This window comes from Osmia bicornis, chromosome 5, assembly GCF_907164935.1.
Source record: "Osmia bicornis bicornis chromosome 5, iOsmBic2.1, whole genome shotgun sequence".
Lineage (NCBI taxonomy): Eukaryota > Metazoa > Arthropoda > Insecta > Hymenoptera > Megachilidae > Osmia > Osmia bicornis.
The window spans coordinates 9161822-9178908 of NC_060220.1; the positions used below are offsets into that span (position 1 = coordinate 9161822).

The 17087-nt window shown below is 41.5% G+C and overlaps 3 protein-coding genes across 8 annotated transcripts in view; 2 read left to right on the forward strand and 1 right to left on the reverse strand.

The window, feature by feature from the left end:
• Positions 1-24: 24 nt before the first annotated feature.
• Positions 25-1982, forward strand: LOC114872354 (nuclear pore glycoprotein p62). 2 transcript variants are annotated; one of them, XM_029179461.2, is made up of 6 exons: positions 25-233; positions 297-382; positions 457-1005; positions 1067-1229; positions 1300-1537; positions 1607-1982. In XM_029179461.2, exons 2-6 carry the CDS (start codon positions 313-315, stop codon positions 1967-1969), a joined length of 1383 nt encoding a protein of 460 aa, XP_029035294.1. In that variant the 5' UTR covers positions 25-233; positions 297-312; the 3' UTR covers positions 1970-1982. The 2 variants fall into 2 exon arrangements, with proteins under 2 accessions (XP_029035294.1, XP_029035293.1); XM_029179460.2 differs by having other exon boundaries at positions 26-224.
• A 106-nt stretch (positions 1983-2088) lies between these two features.
• Positions 2089-3194, reverse strand: LOC114872360 (checkpoint protein HUS1). Its single transcript, XM_029179470.2, has 3 exons — positions 3017-3194; positions 2540-2946; positions 2089-2457 (listed from the first exon to the last, which is right to left on the reverse strand). The coding sequence occupies exons 1-3, from the start codon at positions 3066-3068 to the stop codon at positions 2095-2097; spliced, it is 822 nt and encodes a 273-aa protein (XP_029035303.1). The 5' UTR covers positions 3069-3194; the 3' UTR covers positions 2089-2094.
• A 601-nt stretch (positions 3195-3795) lies between these two features.
• The window catches only part of LOC114872352 (myb protein), a 30958-nt gene continuing 17666 nt past the window's right edge, over positions 3796-17087 (forward strand). The window contains exons 1-2 of one of the 5 annotated variants that reach the window (XM_029179455.2): positions 3796-3929; positions 4424-4557. In XM_029179455.2, the coding sequence (XP_029035288.2) occupies positions 4532-4557 (26 nt within the window). In that variant the 5' untranslated portion in view covers positions 3796-3929; positions 4424-4531. Of the gene's footprint in view, positions 3930-4219; positions 4558-12606; positions 13558-15760; positions 15784-17087 lie in introns of those variants that run through there. The other 4 variants (XM_029179454.2, XM_029179458.2, XM_029179453.2 and 1 more) reach the window with 4 other exon arrangements.

Sequence of the window (17087 nt, forward strand, 5' to 3'; positions counted from 1 at the left end):
TGTATTCTGTTCAATTCTGTTGAAACAGTGACTACAACTGGTTGAAAGATGTTTGTTGTTGCTTAAAAATAGTAAACCGTTTTATGATGAGAATTGTGAAGTAGTTTAATATCGAAAGTGTTAAAAATAGATCAGTCGCATAAAGTAGAGACATCGTTTATAAGTGGTTATTAACTGTTTGTTATTAAAACATTCCTTTTATAGTCTTCCAATTTACTTCCAAGGTGAACAAGGTTAATCACAAATGCTTATAGCATTTTTAAATAACTGTGTAATAAGTATATGTTTTTACATAGGTTAAAGAGTACAAAAATGAGTTTTACGTTGAATCCTGCTAAGCCCCAAGCCACTGCTACTCCTGCAACTGGCACCCCAACTACAAGTATAGTCGCATATTTTATGGTAATGGAAAGATAAAGAAACTTTCATTCTTTCATAAATTAATATGTTTTATAGCTTTTGCGTTTGGAGCAACTGGTGCTGGAGATGCAACAAAACCAACAGGGTTCTCATTAACCCCTACACCTGCACAAAATAAACCTGGAGGTGTATTTGGCGCTGGATTAACTAATACTCCTCCTCAGAATACTGGATTTAATTTAGGAGCACCTATTGGTACTCCTGGAAGCACTTTGCCTTCGCAGACTCCTGGTTTAGGATTTGGTATTGGTACACCTGCGAGTACACAGGGTGCAACTCAGGGTGTAGTTACCTCAGCAATACCTGTAGGATTCCCTGCAGCAGCACCAGCTGGGAATACTTTAGGCTTTAATCTAGGAGGCACCACTACTGCTACAACAACAACTGCAACAACCACATCAGCATTTGCATCCAAACCACTCACTAGTGGATTTGGTTTGGGAGCTGGTGAGGCAGTTTCATCTACTACAACAACTGGACTAACATTTGGCACACCAAATACAATGGCAGTAGGAACTGGATTTGCTATTCCAGCTTCAACTGCTGCAACAACAGCATCAGCCTTAACAACAGCTCCAGCAACAGGTATAAATTCTGGATGCTTCTATATTTAAAGTATGTAACTGATTCATTTTTTGTTTTACAGGTTTCTCTTTAAATACAAGTACAACAACTTCTGCACCCACTGGATTTGCCTTTGGCACAAGTACAGCAGCAGCTACAACAACAGGATTTTCTTTAAATAAAACTTCTGCTGCACCAAGCTTTACAACTCCTAGTTCTCAAGTATCATTGGGAACAACTACCACGTACGCGTCTTTCTATCTTATTCTTTTACATCATACAATGCAGTATATTTTATTAATAAATAAAATATAGGGTCAGTTCATCTGCAAGTACATTCCAACCAGCCTCCATAAGTTCATTCGAAGAATCTATCAACAAATGGACCCTGGAACTGGAAGAACAAGAGAAAGTATTCGTAAATCAGGCTGCCCAAGTGAATGCTTGGGATAAATTGCTGATAAGTAATGGAGAAAAAATAGTAACGCTCAATCAGGAAGTTGAAAGAGTAAAAATTGAACAACAACAGCTGGAACATGAATTGGACTATGTCGTAAGTTAATAATGCGCTAGAATTAGTATAAATAATATATTTCTCTTACAAACATCATTACAAACACAGGTTGGCCAACAAAAGGAATTACAGGACTGTTTGGTACCATTAGAAAAGGAATTAGCATCTCTTTCAGTTTCCGATCCAGAAAGAGAGTACACGTATCGTTTAGCGGAGGATCTTGATACACAATTAAAACGAATGTCGGAGGACTTAAAAGAAATTATCGAACATTTAAATCAAGCTAATCGTACTCAAGATTCTAGCGATCCTATCGTTCAGATCGGCAAAATACTGAACGCTCACATGAACAGCTTACAATGGATAGATCAACAAACGTCGTTACTTAATCAAAAAATACAACAAATAGATCAGATGCATCAGAACTTTAGACAGGAAAATGAACGAAGCTTTAACTTAGCTTACAATTAATTCAAATCGCCAAATTTTGTAACTGTTTAATTGAAATCTAACACTTTTATATCGATTGCTTTTACACGTTAAAAGGTACAGTTAAATCATGTGAAAATATGAACTCCAGAAATCAACGCGACGATTCAAGTAGCTACCGAAGGAATGAAATATTGTATTTTAAGGTAATCTGCCACGTTTAAGTGCAAGTTGACCATTCTTTCTTGAAGCATATTGCATTTTACACTATCAGGATGTACAATATCCCACGAAAGGAACGTGTAGAATTTTTTTACATCAATAACGACTGATATTTTGTCATCTTGTTCTTGGCTACAACTCCATACTTGGAGATTCTGAAAGTGAGTAGAAATGGAGGCACTGTCTGTTTCAACTTGTAATACAAATCCTCCAGATTTGTCTGCACTTAATGTTATTGTCGGGCTCATATTTTTCATCCTCTCCACGATATGTTTCACGTGTTTAAGTCTAGGCATATCAACTGATATCTAAAAAAAATTAAAAAAAAAAAAAAAATGAAAATGAAAATGTAAACGAAATGTTGGATATGGAGTAAAGAATTGTTCTTACATTAAATTCCGGTATATTTGGCGTCTGATGCTCTGCCCATTCTCTTCGTGGTATCACTCTAACCGGAACATCGTGAAAACATTGCCGCGATTCGATGCTCAGTGACGGTAATTCGATTTCGAAGGTGAGGCAAGGCTGACGTTTATTTGTTAATTTAATTTTTACACTCTTCGCTGTCATTCGTAAAGAACCTAATGATCTAGCGAGCATAGAGGGATCGAATTCTAAATAAATTTCATTTTGTTCTTCGGTTACGCCACTCATTATGTATTCGGTGAAAAAGTGAGTCTGAGATAATTCTGCCCAAACCATTGATATTCGATCGTCACTGACACTAAAACACAGCCCGTTCTCTGTTAATCGTAAGGTACAGTGTTTCGTTATTCGAGCGAAAATGTTAGCAATATCTGAAACAATTGACACAAAATAATAAAGTTGGAAAAAAGGTTAGAAAACTTTTTTGAATTTGAAACTTACTTGTAAAGTCTCTCATCGCGATTACATCTACCATTCTACATTTAAATTTCATGCTGGATAGTGTAATAAAATTTTTCAACAATGACAACAAGTTGCAATATTCTTTTTTGCCTGAACAAATTTTGCGCGGGAATTTGCCGCTTAACCTTTACTGACGTTTGACAGATGGGCTGTTAATTGAAGTTGATGATGAAAGATATTATTCAATTATAACATATTTTAAATTTAGAAAAGTAGTTATTGAATTTCTAATAATAGGAAAGGTTTATTTATTCAAAAAAGTTGTTAATTTTACAGGAAAAAAAATTCTCTGTTTCAGTAATTCCGCCGCTCGTCACCAGATGTCGCCGGAAGTACCATATCGAAAACACGCATCGATTTGAAATCGATACATACTAGTATATCCTGTTACAGTGAAACGCGTATGTCGTTCATTTGAAAATTGTGTTGCCGTAAATCATGAAATATAATTCTCTATAATCCGTCCAACGAAACGAGTCAGTAAATGTATACAAATCCGCGTGTTCGACGCAGGGCCGGTGCATATTTGTTTACAGTTGTAAGAACGCTTCGTTCGACGTTTGTATACTGTAAGTCGGGCCTGCGAGGAGCACGTGATTTCGTATATACCACAGTTCACCAGAGTCCATAACTGCGAAAAGACGAATTTTCGTTCTTCGCGCAGCTCCAGTGCGCATCTTCGCCCTGATTGGCGATACTCCCAAACGAAGTGGAAAGCGATTAGCAGAGAGCTCGCTGCGTTCTCCCACCATTTTCCAACCTGCGCGTCGCAGTTATGGACTCTGGTGAACTGCGGTATACATTTAGTGACTCGTCTCGCTGAACGGAATATAGTTTGGAGATCGAACAAAGTGTCAAAATCATGTGACTCAGAAGATCAACGTTGTTTCTGGTATGTACACTGAGTTGCATTGAACTTGTCGCAGTGAAGTTGGCTACAAATTCACTAACGCATTCACGCAGCGTTGGCGAGCCGATTTGTAGCCAACTTCACTGCGACAAGTTCAATGGAACTCAGTGTACCCTTCATCTTTAATGATAATAATCATTTCCTACTTGATCTATCACGTTTCCAAAATCACAGTGATACTCTATAGTTTATGAGCGTCCCGGTAGATGTCGCTAAGACCCACATTGTTCGTTATTTTTCGCGCGAGAAATTACCCTACGCGGTGCGAACGTCGAGTAAACCCATAATTCTGGCAACGTGATATCCGAGTGTCCTGTCACGCTTTGTGTGTAAACAAAAACGACATATTAAGCAAGTACAGTCGACAGGAAGGTCGTGTCTTTTGTCTTCGCATTGCCGATGGAAAGTGTTAGCACTTTGACACCGTAGTCTTCGTTACGTTCTCTCCCTTAGAGGTTGCGAATATTTGTTATTAGATCGAGGGTGAGTTCGGCCATGTTGTCAAGTCCAACGACCGAAAGAAATTTATCATAGGAAATGGTGTTTTCGAAATCAGCTGATCATCAACGAATAATGCAGTACTGATGGATATGTGGTTTGCCAGAAAGAGGTGAGTCTCTTTATCTCTTTCTCGTAAACGTCCATGCCTTCATCTACTTGTTCTATATTTTATCTTGTTGATTCGTAATAAAACACGCGCGATTATGGTCTTAGACCAAGTATTACGGCCTTACTACTGATGAAGTATCGATTTAAAATATTGTGGTTGGATATCGATGTTTTACCTTGAAAAAAGTATCCTCGAACCGAGTTCCGTTTCGAGGTAATTAACCCCGGTCACGAACCGACAAAGATTAAAGTTTCTAGGTATGAAAAACTTTGTTTCGATAGTTTTTAGATATATACCTTTATTTAGACTTTCATTGGTAGTAGGTACAAGATTCTGAAATACTTTCATTTGTTTTAACCCCTATGACCCGACACTGTCTACAATCAATACAAATTTTATTCCAAATAAATTATTATAGCTTTCAAAATATTTACATTTATTTGTCTCAGTGTCGGATCTGAGGGGTTAATATTCCAAAATATTAATTATACATCAAATTTAATTGAGTTCAGTATGGAAATCATAGATATCTTAAAATTTAGTAATTTTATTATACTTGGGAAATATTCTCGCGGTAACAGAGTATTTAAATGATCAGTATGTATATTTTTTTACATTATCGAGGGTCTAGCCAAGGCAGGTGGTAAAACACGTGGCATGCGTAGAGAACATGCACCGGTCCCCATGTTTTTCCTTCCTTGTCTTCTTTCATCTTTTTTAGTCACTGTTAGTTACACTGCTCTCTTTTCAACTTCCGCTTTTCCCCGTCCCTCTTCCTCATTATTATACCTTCTTCGTATTACACGACACCACGAAGAAAGCGTCATATACTCGTGGTTCTCACCCTAGGTCATAAGATACGTGGAAACATAAAGAATAAGCACATTCTTTCCTCTGTTTCACGATACCGTCCTTATTGTTATATTGGAACAAGTAACAAATACCGCGATACGTAAACAAATTTATTTATTCATTAGAAATATCGCGAGATTAGTATTTAGCAAAATCCTTCGTACTTTACCCTTTGTGAAACTTGTCTGATGGCTTATAATTCAGAGTTCAATGATACGTCTGGCTGATAAAAAAAACTTGTATCCCGCGATCGACAATTTCGAGGTTAGCCACTATCTACGTTGTCGAAGTTTTTGCACCGATATCGTCTTTCTTATTCGCGGATCCGGTAACCTAGAAAGGTATAAGGTAACGCGTGGCAAACTCTTCTCGAAAGGGTCAGCTTTCTCTTTTCGAAAGAAAATATTCGAGAGAAACAATCGTGTGTAAGGTGTCCACATATTGGCGCCACACAACGTACGAGAAAAGCGTAACAAAATACACATAGCGTTGAGCAGTGTATCTTGAGACGATGGGGGTACTTATCGGCGGCCATATTGCTTTTTCTTAAGGAACTTAAATACCGTGTAGAATCTTTCAAATTAAATTCTCCAAAGCATAGATTTTTTTACATTTGCTTATGTGATATTTAATCTTAAGCTTAAGATTCTTTGATTTGGAATTCATGGAATTCGTACTTGATGTACGAACGATTGTGAGAATAAAACGGTATCGTATGTTTAACAGGCGCCACGTATCTGACCTGGAAAGCTCTGATTAACCACAAAACGTGTTCTCGCAAACTGGATCCTCCCTTCCGACGTATCATCAGCTCTGGCTCCATTTCCCTATATTTGCTTTGCAGTAAAAGCAAAGCAGCCAAGAAGAACCGTAAAACCTACCGATAAATTCCTTCTCCGACAAGTTGTTCCCGGAAAGTCAGCCTTAAATGGGAGTTCACGGTTGTTCAAACACTTACATGTTCAAACCCTTTGAAGACCTGAATACCTTTACCAGCGGCATACAAGGTACGATGATTTTAATTATACATTCTTCGTTTTTCTTAACACGCGTTATTTACAATCTTTCGAAAATCGACATTTACGGGATACAATGACTCGTTGATTAATACTTTCCCGGTATTGTGGTCTACGCTCAACCCTCGAAATTAACAGTCCAGATGGTACAAATCCACCCCTGAATCATTTAGACTTTTCAAGCGTTCGGATCTGCATGACCCTCTCTATCTCCCCTCGCCAAACTCATTTCGGCCATATTGTGTTTCACGTATCTGCTCGAACATTCTATTTCTAATTGATTTTCATCGTTATCATTTTTTCCAAAATGATGCTGTACGTTTAACGGTCAACGGGTAGAGGATCGTATTGTGCGTGGTTGGTGTTTTGCCAAGCAGAGCATGAGGATCGGTTGAGACCGCTGCTAACTCATCTCTCTTGATCCCGGCTTCCAGAGCATGTAACGCTTCTACTTATCAATATTAACTTGCCTGTTGGGAGATAGAATGACGTCAACCCATGAACCCCGGTGTCCCGCATGGCAACTGCCAAGACGCGTTCAGGACGCAAGGACAAACAGACGCCGCGCATAGCGTTCAAGAACACGCCAGACCGCGGCGTGCAGCGCCACACACGTTTCCTCTACTCGTGCTGCATTTCTTGCTCCACCCTGACCGTTCCTCTCTCCGTTTCACTTGATCTTTTCTCTTTCACTCCACCTTCTCCCCTCGTTCTGCTTGTTCTTTTCTTTACACCTTTTGTAAACTCTTCCTCTTTTTTCGAACGCGTTTTCTTTCAGTCTCACTTCCGCCCATTCGTTTTGCTGTTATCTTTTTGTTTCACTCTAAGGTTCGCATCATTTTTGCGGGCTTCATTACACTGTTACGCTTGGTATCTTCAATTTTTATACGCTTTTTTTTTTGTCGTGTAATTACGTAGGGAATTGATGAGGTGGTATTCCTTATCTAGTCTGCCCTTTTTTATCAACAGCCACTTTATTTTCATTTAAAGCTACTTTGCACCTCACCTTTCAGGTCTTCTTTTTCTCTCCTCAAGATTTTCTTTGCGCCTCCGGTTCCTTCAACCTTGGTCCCAACATTCTTTTCTACATTTTCTCCTACCGTCGAATGTAGCTTTCTTCATTCATCTTTCCTTCCTTTTTCTCTCTCGTTTAGCTACTATGTGTACATACGTATATGTGTGTGCGTATCCCTTCTCTCTTTCCCTGGATGTCTCGTTGGGCCCACACTCAAGGGTACGCCATTGAACGGCACGCATCATTGCCGGGTGAAAGAGACGAGGAGGGTTCATAAGTTCGTTCGTCTCGTTTCGTTTCTATGAACGCGGCAGCTGTCTTCTATTTGTCTTCTCACACCAGCCTGTGCGGAATGATCGGGCGACACAGTGTCGTGTCGTGTCGTTTCGTTGCGAATCACCATTCTGGATGCGTGCTAGCGACAGGATGCTCTTTAATCTCGCCAGAGGCCTGATAAAAATGTCTGCCGGCGAGCGATTTGCAGATGCCCATCGTTAGGCTATGTTACCGCGTTGTATTTGAGCAAACTGCCTTTGCTCAGCGGCCAAATTCGGATCCCCGGCCTTACGGAGATTAGATAGGGGGACACGTAGGTGGAGGAAGATGGCGCTGGTCACAATTATACACATACCCGGCGTAACAACCATAGTATCATCCGGCAATAAATCCCATAGAGAGTCTCAAACTCATTCAAACATTTCACCGTTATCTATTATTTTTTCAGCAAACTTAACGGATCTCGACCACGTTTAAATCTCTCAAAGATAAAAACATTTTGAACGATACAGTATGTACGTAATCCATGTTCGAACCGTACTTTCTTTTTTTTGCCTCCTAGCAGCTCATGATAACGGTCAATATTTATGGAGTTACGCGGACCAACACCCTACCCTGTTGCATACCCATTCTCTTCTCTTGCTACTTCGTCGAAGCAGCAACAGTCCATTACCGCGGACATGTGTTTCTTAATTTGATAATTAACACGCGCGCGCATCCGGGGGAGAGTCGCGCTAACAGTAGAGTTAATTACTCGCTTGTCGCTGCGCTTAAAACAACAACGATTTTTGTACGGCTTCATCGCCCGATGGAAGGTCGACGAAGTTCGTAAACCTGCGGTGAAAAATTCGATGCAGGAAGGAGATAATAATTTATGCCGGTTTTTAACCAATTACCGACCCACGGACACGAATTCGACTCGGATCGCAAGGGGGTACCGCAATGCGGTCGGTAACTCGGTATTTTCGAAATTCAACACGTTAATACGAGCGAAATTACGGGGTTGCCCCCGGGTTCTTTGTACGAATACCAACAGCGCCACACTCGGTGGTTCTCAGTCGCCTTGGGGCCCGTCTCCGGCAATCCGTATCTCCTAGCCATGCTGGAACGAATGAGAACCCGGAAGGCGGATTCTCCGTGCACTTCAAAGGGAAAAACCTGTCTGCATCGTGAAACGACCTGCATCCATTCTCAGACGTATCGTTCTGACTTTGGTCGACGACGTATACGGCATCATCTCTTTTCGTAGCAGGTCCCGTTTCAGGAATTTCATGCTGCACAGTCGGGCCTAATCTATCTTACTGTTGCGTCTAGCTCGTAATATTGTTTGACGACAGGTTATCATTTATTTTTCGTGACATTTCTAAGCAGTTCGCCTTCAAAGGACTCCATTCTCGGTACTACCTGACTTTTAATCCTTTCTTTTATGAACAAGAGTACCGAGGTGGCGAAAGGACGCGAGCAACCGTGAGGCTATCTTTTTTTTAATCCGATATTTTGGTTTCTCGCTTCGTCGAGTCACACTAGGAAAAGATTGAACGTATCATTTTGCGGTGTAAATCATTTGCATCACGGTGAATTCGTCCATCTCTTACGGTGTCATGAAAGAATTGGGATGCTTTTGAAGGCATCACGCGAACTGCAGTTTCCGGTACGAAAGAAGAATCATCCGAAATCTCGTTGGTTATTACGATCGGAAGTCAAAGGATATTACGCCATCTGGCGCGACGCGACGAGAGCATGACGAGCCGGGGGGAACTGTGTAATCTGTGCCCGACAATATCGTCGATTCAGATGGAATGAGAAGACGAGAAAAAAAAGGATTCGGGCATAATTTTTCGCGCTTCCCAAGCAACTCGCTTGAATGGTAATTTTTTTTTTTTTCGGGGTAAATCTTTATTCTGCGTCTGGCTCTCAGGACCAGCCCAAAGAATTTCGTGACCTGTTCCACGAGCATTGCATTCATTTCAATATTCTATGTATTTAGTGTTTACGTCTACTTCGTATCCGGTCACGGTGAATAGCTGACAAAGGCCGGCAAACTGGTAAATGAACTAGACGTTGATATTAAACTCGCCGTTAACTCCTTTTCATTTACTGCCTCACAATACGACGTTACCAGGACGATCGAAATCAGAATAATATCTTATTGAAGTTACCGACCTGACAAAGGGGGATGGGAGGTAGAGTCAGAGTGAATTCGATATACAAGAATCTGGACATGAAAGATTTATTTATTAAATTTGTACATTTTCTGAACATTTCTGAGAACTCCGCCATATTTGTCACGTGACAAACAACTTCACCATACCGGTGAAGGGTTGAAACTGTTTCCATGAATATTACTCAGGGTTGAGAAGTAACTCGTTATTTTTAACAAAGTTACAGTTACAGTTACTTATTTTCGATAACTCTAACTTAACTTAAACGATTACAGTGCAATCAAGAAACATTTTATAAAATATAACACGGCACTTCCGAGTAGTGCATCTGTTGAACGGATGTTTAGCGTCGGTGGTTCCGTCATAACGCCACAAAGAGGACACCTCCTTGATGACATAATTGAATACCAAATACTGTTAAAATGCAATAAAAACTTTTATTAAAATTTTGAGTAAAATATTGGGTATTATTAAGTATTATGCGTACCTTTATAGAATTATAATTGTAGCAAGAAAATAATGTAAGTAAAGAAGTAATGAGTTACTTCTTAGAATTGGTAACTTGTAACTGTAATTAGTTACACTTTTAGCGAAAAAACTGTAACTGTAACTAGATACTTTTATAAAGTAACTTTCCCAACCCTGAATATTACAATACTGTAAACCATCAGAGGATCGTTCGCTCGAGCGATTTAACCTACTTCGAGCAATATATTTTACATATTAGAGTCGCTACAATTTTCCACTTAAAATGATTGGAAGCATCAAACGTACTAAAAGTCACTTTGTATGGTATCCTAACATCAATGAAAGGAACCGTGAGTTCGCGAGGACATATGTGAGTCCATGTTATAAGACAAGGGATGGAACGCCATCTTTTGGATTACAATCATTGCGCATCGGTTAGGTTAATTAACGACGGTCGTATCTATTAGCTAATGAACAGTCTTATTCGACAAAAGGGCCCAGCCGAATTGCCCTTATTACATTTAAATCCGGAGCGGAGCAAGATCGATGTCGATTTCACGTGGACCCCCAGCTTTTGTTGTTCTTTCGCGTTTCAAGAGGCGATCGGTTCTCAGAACACAACGGCGAAACCGCGAGGCCTTGCAGAGACTTATATTTCGGACCCCTTCCTCTCTTTTCTTCGTCTTTCTCGTGTCTCCTCTTCTCTTCCGTGTCCCCGACCACCTCCTTGATTCTTCTCCATCCATGCTTCTCTGGTTCATTTGTTTTTCTTGCTCTACCCCTCCCTCATTCTCCACGCTCGCACCTTAAGGCCAATTCACACCGAGTCGATGGAATTCCATAGGAATTCCATTAAACGTCAACATATTTTGCGAATGTTTTACAACCTTTGGTCCCTTATCGCTGATCTGAAAACGCGTTCTGCAAAGTTATGACGCAGTTTCGTGACTTCGCCGTTGCGTAGGTGTACTTCCGGTGCCCCGTGTTTTAGATAAGAGAAAATTGGACTAGGTCATTGGTGTTGAAACATAAACGAAATCGTTGCATGGGTCACTATACATCGCGAGCTGTTTGGGACCGGCTATCAATCTTGGCTCTACGTATTCCCCATAGGAGATGGGACAATTTGTAAATATTTTCCTGGAGCCAAGTGACCGTTGCATTTTTTAACGTCTCAAGGACTTGTAAGGGTGGGCTGGCTGACATTGCTTTGTCCTAAAGTGCATTAAAAATGTACAGGATGACCAGATTGCTCGTTGCTTTCAGTAACAACGATTACAGATGTCAAAAGTGATCGATACTTTTGTGTAGACAATATTGTGACAGTGTTAGGGCCCCCTTAAGAGCAGCCCTCCCTGGGCGAGCAGAAAATAGGTTAGAAACGCAGTGTGGGTCACACATGCACTCCGTTCAAGAACACCGCGAGTCTGTTTACAGCGAAGCTCGCTGCAGCCACAGACTCCACGGTGGGAAAACATTCGCGAGCGTTGCAGATAAACCTTGAGGCATGCGCGACCGAGGGGAATACCCCCCCGAGTGATCTACTCGGATTTTACTTTTCTTTAGCGATATTTTTGCAGAGGTATCTTCTTTCATGTATACCCGGTATACACAAATGATTCCCTTCCGTAAATTGATTACATAAGTAACGCGTGTCTAGACGGTGATCCTCTAATTCTTTCTGGGCCCGAAAACGGTTCGAGTCGAAGCAAAACAAGGGTATCCCTGTTTTCTTTAAACGTGACCTTAAGATTCTTCATTTTTTTTGCACTGGCATTAATGTTTTAGGAAGTTTTCCGTTTAGGATGATCGCGTATTAATTATTTTTTTTAAACACCATGGAGTAAATAGAAATTCTGATATAAGTCTCTTATTGTACAGATCTCCAAGTAAAATCAATGTACTTCGATAACCATAAAAATCTGTCTTCTGGTTCCGTTCAAACATTCCGAACTCTATTAATCGTAAGAGAATGAAGGGTTAATGAAAGAGCTTTCGTCGCAGCATCACCGTTCGACTGTTTTTTCCACAGGCTGAATGAGTATGGGCGGTCGAGGGCGCATGTAGCCAGTAACGCATACAAGCTGAACGCAAAAGCGTGTAGGGACGGTCGGCGTTTGATCGCGCCCTCCGTACCATCTCTCCATCGTTCCATGGCTCTCCTGTCCTTCCCTTACCCTCCTCGACCAGCCACCGAGCGTACCTTTCCCCTCCACGTTGCTAACAGAGCCCAGCACGAGAGCACGTTTCGGAGCCGTGCGCGCAGGCCGGCAAACAACCAGCCGGGTACCTTCAGTTCAAATCCAAACAGCGAACGGTCGAGACATCGGCGCGATTCAGCTCGATTTTGGGCGCGCGTCGCGACAAAGCAGCCGCTCGATTACCGCTCTCGCGTTATGGACAACGCCGGAGGAAACACGACGGGGATCGATCGAAAGGAACGCACGTGTTCGGCTGACGTTTGACGCTCTGGCGACTCGTTAAAAAAAAAAAAAAGAAACCATCTTTCTTCCCGTTTTACCTCGATCGTGTCCTTTCTCATTTTTGGATCCTGCCTTGGCGACAGAACGCTTCTCTCGTTTACCTACCACGTTCTATTGCACTGTCGCGACGCGTGCGCCGAAACTCCCCTCCTCTCTCGAACGTCTAACAACGACACGGGAAAAAGTTTTTCTTTTTTAAACATAGTGGTGGTAGAACACAACTCGCGAAAGTGTACTGTCACGAAAGAAAGGACAAGCAAAGAGGGAGAGAGAGAGACCGAGGGACCACGAAGTTCTTATGTTTCCGAGTTCCTCCACGAATATCCCGCCAAGATTGTTTTTACATTGTATCGGTGACGCGTCGCGAACGATCGCACAACGTGGAAAAATGCACGTGTAGCGAAGGGAGAAAATATAATTGTGCCGTGATTAACTCTATTGGAAAGTATATACCGGCAGAGAGAGTTTCAATGATGTTTTGCGGTGTTATGACTTAAAGTAACGGGGGAGAGAAAGAGAGAAATAAATAGTGTCTAGTATTTGGTGGAGTTTCGAGTTTTCGAGACTGGATCCCTCTGGAAACTATTCGGGAACCCCCTGACCGTGAGTTTTCCTGGAAGGCTAGCCGTGAGAATGGATGTAGTGTCGAGTGGACTGCTGATGCCAGCGAAGGTCGTGGATATTACGACCTACCACTCGTCCTTTTATTCTCCGCCACCCACCGAGGCGTAAGTAACACATGCGTACATCGGTTTACCTACAAAGTGATTTACAGGAACATTGACATTCATTTTAATCGTGCGATTTGTTATAATTTTATAAAGTTTTAAACGACAAATCGCCCTTTAACTCTGGAAAGACTAAGGCGGCATGTACTTGAAAGTTCGCATTGTTTTTTTCCAAATTGTGTTAATACAAATTTATATCTTTTGTACTTTAAGACTTACGCGCGAAAAAGTGAACGTCCATTTAATTTTGAGGTTAGGTTTACACCCTTAGAAGACGTACCGTTACTCTTTTACATCCATAAAGTTTCCCTTGTCGGTAAACGACAGATCCTTGACAATGCGGTATCTCCGGTTTAAATAGGTTTCTAGTTCCCGTCCCAAGGTTATCGGTTATTCGAGTACTTGTTGCTTCCTCAGATTTATCTTTGGCAAACAGATATCGTAACGAGGTTCATGAAGTTTTATCAAAACAAACTTGCGAAGCAACCCTGGTCGGTAGTGCGGAACACGTAACAAGCGTTCGAAACATCTCGTCGCGAGGCACCGGAAGCGCCGTTTCAGCGTCGATATCAAAGGATGCGGCCTTATCTCGGGGTAGATTGTAACACCGGGATACGTAAACGTCCTCGACGTTTTTAGCTCGAAATCAAGACGAAAGGAAAGCCCAAGTATATTAACTTTTAACCTTTCCAATACCGAAGGACTAGAATTTATGTCATTGAATTTTTAATGAAGGATGTCGGCGAGAGTTGCTCACAAAGTTGAGGGGAAATAGTAGGTAAAAAAAGAATGAAGGAACAAGTTGATAAATTTTCGATTCGAGTTCGTCGGACTCCATCTATGATTACGAATGCGTTAGTAGAGTATTTTCGAAAAGTCACCGAGTAGTTTGTCGATACGGAATGACCGAGGGGAATGTAGAAGTGAAAAACATGCAGGCAGACAGAAAAGAAAAGCAGCAGGCACCTTCGAAGGAACCTCCTGACTATCCCTCGTGTTGTTGCCTAGCAGATATCCCACTTTGAGGCTCGTTTATCGCCCGAAGCCAGAGGGAGAGGACTATGGGGACCCGTGTAGGGCCGGCTCTCTTTCGCGCAGGTCTATAGCCGGGTCAGACTCGTTCTTGACTAAGGAGATTTAAACCCGGTTCCAGATCGAACCCGTTGAGAATTCTCCGCTCGTTTATTTCGTTTGCCGGCGGACAAGTTTGCGTCTCTGTCCTTTAACTGGCCGGCATATTAACTATTTTCTGAATTGGCTTAATAGCCAACCCTGACCGCCTTTCAGTAAGTTCCTCATTGTTTCATCTTTGAACGGTTATCCTATATTCTTATACACGTGTCGCGTATTCTGTAATATTCTTAAACGTTTAATAAGAAGACAACAAAATGTGCTGGAATTTGATACCTGAGTCCCTCGGGAGGAAAACAGAGTGAGATCGAAGAAGCGTATCTGGTAAATCAAGATTTAGATTGATCTGTGGGAATGCATTAGTATATTACATTATAGCCAATGTAGATATAGTAATAATGATATTGTTATTAAATGTACATTGAAAAAGCGAAATCATCTTTCAAAAAAAAAAGATAAAGGAATCAACGAGAGAGAGCGACGAAAGAGGTTCAAGGGAATTGTAGGATTATTAACACTTTCGCTGAAGAATTATTTTTATCAGACTTCGAAAAGGAGGTGGATACTTAATTCGATGTGAATATATTTTTTTTATTTACGTATCAAAGGAATCACCGGCTACGGCATGACGGATCTAACGTTCACCGAGTTAAAAAGCGTGAAACGAGCGGAAACCATTAGCTGCAAGCATATCTTAAGTGCGAAACGCACGTGATTACGTAGTTCGGAAAGAAACCACAGCGCGCGCTAGTTGTCGGAAGAGTGGAGGTGGAGGAGAGAAATAGATACATGTCGCGAGGATAAGTTGGATCACTCGGAGACGAAGGAATCCACGTGTGTGAACGGGTCCAGATAACCCGGCACGTGTTCCAACCGACAGTCGAGACGTTTGTCCGCAAACTGTCCTGAGAATTTCATGGAAATCTACCTCCAGATCTCTGGCGCCTCTTTATTCTCTTTTCCATGCAAGGATGCTACTTGAGCAGGTAGAATAGAACAGGAAACACGTGATTGGTTTTCTTAGTAGTGTCTACAGTTTAATGGGCCGTCAAAGGGTGCGCTGTTGCTGGGAAAGAAATTTTGCGAAATGCTTAAGTACATAATCTATAAGTTCCTTTATATTTCTATGGGGTCCATGCTTGTTACGAATATTGAAATTTTAACTAGCTAGATAAATCCGTAAATACGACACCGTCGTCGCGTGTGGCGATGAAAAGTGGATAAAAAATAACCTCCTAGCGCGTTAGCAGAACTCGATGCAACCAGAGTGCACGTCTCGTAGTAAACTTAGCACGATCCGTGGTTCGTTCTAATTTTAGAGAAAATTCTACGAACCCAGGCCAACTACGATGAATCTCCGCGAGAAGATTCTTAGTCTGCTGAGCAAAGGAATTCGTGCAAATAACTTCGCGACGGCCATTTAAATTCGTAACGGAGGAGTGTCCTCTCGTAGTTGACAATTAAATAACCGTTTAAGCAGCTGCGCTTCTTTAAAAGCCTTTGACGGACAATGCCGTAAGGCAACGAACCAAGTTGATCGAAGAAAAGAGAGAGAGAGAGAGAGATAGAACAAGACCCGAGAAATGTCAAGTAACAAATTTCTCGAAGGGATTCCAGTTCTTCCGACGAGATTCGCGACCGGGCCCCTTGAGGCCCCCTCGAACACCTAACCTCTCTTTCTATCTTCTTCTCATCGTATCATTATTTTCGATGCCGGGTCGGTACACTCGTTTTCTCGAGGGTCTCACTCGTCGATCGTCAGAGGGTATACACGCAGAAGGGCGAAGCCTGATTTCCAGCATCTGCTCCAGTCAAGAAAGAGCCGTGTGTAGTCTGGAACGACTTTGCCTAGCAAAGGCTTTGCATGCGCCTTCTATCGTCTGCGCGACGCCTTCTTATATTCTATTGAGTCCTCGAAAAGCACCGGAGCATATGTTTTCGAATTGTTCTCGAACGGGGCACGGCCAAATGATAGACCGACTCGGCTGCTTTCATTCATTGCTGACACGATAAATTCTAATCATCTCTCGTCGAACACATATTCTCTCTTAACCAGTCTTCCATTTTTCGTTTATAACCTATCTGTTTGCATTATCTGGCGATGGACAAGATGGCGATTGATAGGGCGGATAGTAGGGATGGAATAAAAAGTTTGACTTTGTAGAATTTACGTTCAGTGTAGGCAAAATTACATGTACGCTATAACGTTTAAAATCAAAATGTGACTTATCAAAATTTGGATATCACGATCATTAGAATTCTTACTGTCCACAAACGTGGTAATTTCAGTATTGGGATAACCTATGGAAAGACTGGTCCTAAGTAGAACCTAATCTAACAAGGTGGGCAGTGAGACATTACATTTTATCTTAACTGAGGAAGACCCAAGTTTCGTGTGA